Consider the following 4,254-nt stretch of genomic DNA (forward strand, 5'->3'; position numbering starts at 1 on the left):
ACTTTGGAAAGAACCCAGGTAATGAAGATAGATATATAGAGACAACAGCTGTAGGAAAAAAAACCAAACTATTTTCTTTTCTTCTTTTTATCAGTCATTGCTGTAAGGAGGAAAATACTCACACATACACAGACACACACACACTATCCCCACTGCTACATTTTACAGAACAGAAATCAAGCCCCAGGAAACGCAAGATACCTCTACAGGACCCGGAGTCGGGCCAAGACCCTGGGACTTCAAGTGCTACAAGTGCGTATGTATTTATATGCTTTACACAGCAAATGTATAAAGGCTTGCACAGCCCCAGGTACATAACTCAGCTTTGTATTCAAGCTGCCATGGTGTGTTTAGAATAAACCTGTGCCCTTGCGCACCAGCAATACGCATGGCAGGAGAACTGTGGCTCCGTCTCGCTTGGCGCAGCTTGCGCCGAGCATGTGTTTGGGAGGAGGAGAGCCGTATATTCCAGGCTAATGCTGGGATTATGTGTCATCTGACTCGGCAGCTCTGAGGCATTAACTGACATTGCGTATCAGGTTAGTTTAATAACCTACCACTTGGCTCTGCCTGAGCAGATCTGTGTGCTCGGGGTAGAGATCAGTGACAAACACGGAGGCTGGAAGGGGATGGATTAGTTGCTGTGTGATCAGCAGGGTGGCACTTGCACCACAAGATGTACAGACTTAATGCTTGGATCTGCTGTGAATCAGAAGCTACATCTGGAAAGTAGCAATACAAATCTGACTCTCCGGGGATGCCCACAGCACTGAAAGCAGGCTTGGATGACAAAATGACAGATACCGACAACTTGGACGGGTTATTAGCAGAATGGGAGAAAACCATAAAGGATACAAAAATACCTGCTTGTTTTAAAAAGATGCCCCAAGAGACTGGGAAGACTTTCCCTCACTCCAGACAAGTTGGGAATTACCTAATAGGCAAAATGATCAACAAGGGCTCCTTTGCCAAGGTGATGGAGGGGCTGCACATCCCCACAGGGGAGAAGGTAAGCTCCTAATGAGAGGGTACCATGTGCCAGGAGTCGCAAGTAACCTCACACTAACTTATGTCAGAAAATTTCAGACCATTTAATCTGCAAACCACAATCTAGTCCGTGAATTATCCTCTGAACCTTATCCTCATAAATTAACCTCATAAATTGAGTTTATTGCTCATGTATAATCAGCCACATGTGTGAAAATGTACTGAGTGCAACTGTTTTCACAATTATAAAACAATATAGACAACAAAGATATCATCCCACTGAAAGAGAATAGGTTGATGGCATAAGGACAATTTCAAATCTGCTTTCCCTGATAATCCTGATTGAGTAATTAGTGTCGCGTATCTGACCTTTGAAGCTATGGACAACACTTACTGGAAAGCCAGGCACTCCAACAGCAGTCATTTATCTAGCAGGACACAGATAACACCTGCTATCTCCAGCTCAGTTGGGCTAAAATAACATACTACTAGACGTAACTGTGGTAAGGTGGATTACTGTCAAGTGGTTTTTTGATTTTTACTTTTCTTGTGGCTGCAGTATCTTCAATGGTTGACTAGCTCCCCAAACTGCAGAGAGCCGAATCCCAGCTCATTATAGCCAGTATCTTGACTGGCTTTTAGACCAAGTCAGAAGGGAACACGTTAGAAAAAAGATGTGGTACAGTACAGATGCAGCTACCAGTCAAGCACATAGGGATTTTTTGCATTTGAGAACATGTCATATATGCATATTTATTAATGTAATCAGAGGGATAGATACGACAGAGTTCAACCTTTCTGTTTCAGCCTTCAAGAGAAATAAAAAGTGTATTCTTCCATCGGGAATGTCTCCCTCGGTGATACGGATTATCAGTACCATGTCTAAAACATCTTCTCCCACATGTCAGCTTACTCTCCACCCTTTTAAAAATGAATCTGGGTTGCAAAGCTTGTTGCCAATTTGCATATATCCTGCAATTTAGGTAGCCATAAAAGTCATTGACAAGAGGAGAGCCAAGCAGGATTCCTACGTCTTAAAAAACATGAAGCGTGAGCCACGGATACACCAGATGATTAAGCACCCCAATGTTGTTCAGCTATATGAGACCCTGGAGTCTGACAGCTCCTATTACATGGTGATGGAGCTGTGCCTTGGCGGGGACCTCCTGGACAGAATTTGTGACAAAAAGAGGCTGGCAGAAGGGGAAGTAAGAAGATACACCAGGCAAATTCTGTCTGCAGTAGAGCACCTGCATTGCCAGGGGATTGTTCACAGGTAAGATGTTTCACCCCTTCCAAACAACAGTAAGAAAAGAAAGTGTGCAAGAAGGTAGAGTGTTCTTCTTCACTGAGAGCATTTATTTAATTTTCCTTCATAAAAACAGGGCTTGCAAAGAAAACTATGTTCTCTCAGCTCATCTTAATAAAGCATTTTATTCTCAGTAGTGGCAGAAGATAAGCTGTTACACACTCCTTGGGGAGTAAAGTAACAAAGTCCAGGGATAAGAGCTGATGAGCACAACAAATTAATACTTTGCCACGATTATCTCAGAATTATCTGGTGACAAATGTGTATCTAATTCAAATATTTCACTGTGGCTATGCACATAAATATTGATTTCATTTGGTTAGCCACAACATATTGAAATAACCACACATCACTCAGGACAGAAGACTGAGGAATCACAGCTCACTGCTTGTGCAGAGGACATGGTCCTGCGGGTCCAGGTCTGTGGCAGTCGCTGACCTTCCACGCTGGCTTTTACATCACAGGGACAGATCATCACTTCAGCCACTGCTAGAGGAACCTGAGCAGCCCATGCAAGGAGAGCTGATCTTCTTGCCCCCACCGGGGATCTTGGTGCATATGCCAAGAGCAGCAGAATAAGGACTTCCATTTTAGGTAGGAGAACAGGCAAAAAGCAGTTTTTCCCACCGTTTTTCTGATTTACTTAATAATTCACGGTCAATCAGATCCTTAATTTTAAATAGTAAATGCACTCATCAAGAAAGCCCCCAGGACCTAACAAGTAATCCAGTTGACTGTATTGTTACAGCAACCATGAAACAAATAAGCTGTGAATGTGATGGCTCAGCATTTACAAGTGCTTTGTAATGTGAAACGCTTGCAAGCAAGCACTTAATTATATTGGGTTTGTCAATTAATAAGGAATGGACAAGAAAGAAATAGTCAGTATCTGACCTAGAGATTTTAAACAAAAAAAACCCCAACCCACCAGAAAATAAACCCAAGGGGCTTCACCCACTTAGTTCAGGCTGACATCCTTGCCTTGCCAGTTCCCTAACTAATCTATTTTACAGCATTTCTTCAGTGTCCATGATCATAACATTTATGTTCTTCCCATGACGACATTCCTCATGAATTTCCCCAGCCCTCTTCCCTTCTTTTTGTTTGGAAACAACTCTTCCTGGTGAGCAGGGGAGTAGCACGACCTCTTCCCCTCCATTTCTCTTCTCCTGTTTGTAACGTTTTTCTGGGAAAGCTTTGCGAGAGAGAAGAATTTTGCTGCACACTCCGAGAGCAGCCAGGTACAAAGTGGTGTGAGACCTGCTTTACTACCAAATCCCTCTAACCCAAGGAAATTTCATCCTTGACTCTCAAGTGCCTTGTCGTAGGGTTTATGAAGTTGCATGGTCCATCAGGAGCCCAGCTGCCCTGCTAGGTCGCAGGTGTATGTTTGGTCAGCAGTACCTCAACTTGTGACCTGCTGGTAGCTTTGAGATTCAGAGCTGTTGCCTTGACCTCATACCAGACGCAGACTGGGAAGGATCTAGAAGGGCTTCCCTGCTCAGCTCCAGCTGCAGTGATTTATAGCAGCTCACTGCGGAAGTTAAACCGACGAGCATAATTGTGGGTGTATCCTAGTCTGAAAAAAAGGCATCAATGTTTCCATAAAGATGAGCACAGGAATAGGAAAGTTACCTCACAAAGTCAGTCTGATTTTCTCATCTAAGCACTGAGCAGAGCTCAACTCTTCGCATTGCTTTAGCACAGGAAAGGAGGGTTCCCAAGCTGCCTGGTGGGAACAGCTGCTGCTCCACGGGGAGGGTGCTAGTAAAATCACACCCGGTATCATGGTTCATGAGATGGATAATTGTGTGCCAGAGCTTAGGTCTATGCCCGGGGCCCCTTTATTTTAGTGTAATAGAGGTGCCTGGTGGTTGCAAGGTCTCATTCCTAAGTGATGAGCTTAGGAATTTGCTAATTTAATTTACTTTTACTCAGAAGTGTCTTATGGGCATTCC

General features: G+C 43.7%; 1 protein-coding gene across 1 annotated transcript in view; it reads left to right on the forward strand.

The window, feature by feature from the left end:
- Positions 1–757: 757 nt before the first annotated feature.
- Positions 758–4,254, forward strand: part of LOC104617049 (hormonally up-regulated neu tumor-associated kinase-like) — a gene marked incomplete at its 3' end in the record, with an annotated part of 22,831 nt that continues 19,334 nt past the window's right edge. The window contains exons 1-2 of the mRNA XM_010282261.1: positions 758–1,009; positions 1,971–2,263. Coding sequence (XP_010280563.1) covers positions 758–1,009; positions 1,971–2,263 — 545 coding nt within the window. The remainder of the gene's footprint in view (positions 1,010–1,970; positions 2,264–4,254) is intronic.

The sequence above is a fragment of the Phaethon lepturus genome, unplaced genomic scaffold (genome assembly GCF_000687285.1).
Source record: "Phaethon lepturus isolate BGI_N335 unplaced genomic scaffold, ASM68728v1 scaffold4432, whole genome shotgun sequence".
Taxonomy (NCBI): Eukaryota; Metazoa; Chordata; class Aves; order Phaethontiformes; family Phaethontidae; genus Phaethon; species Phaethon lepturus.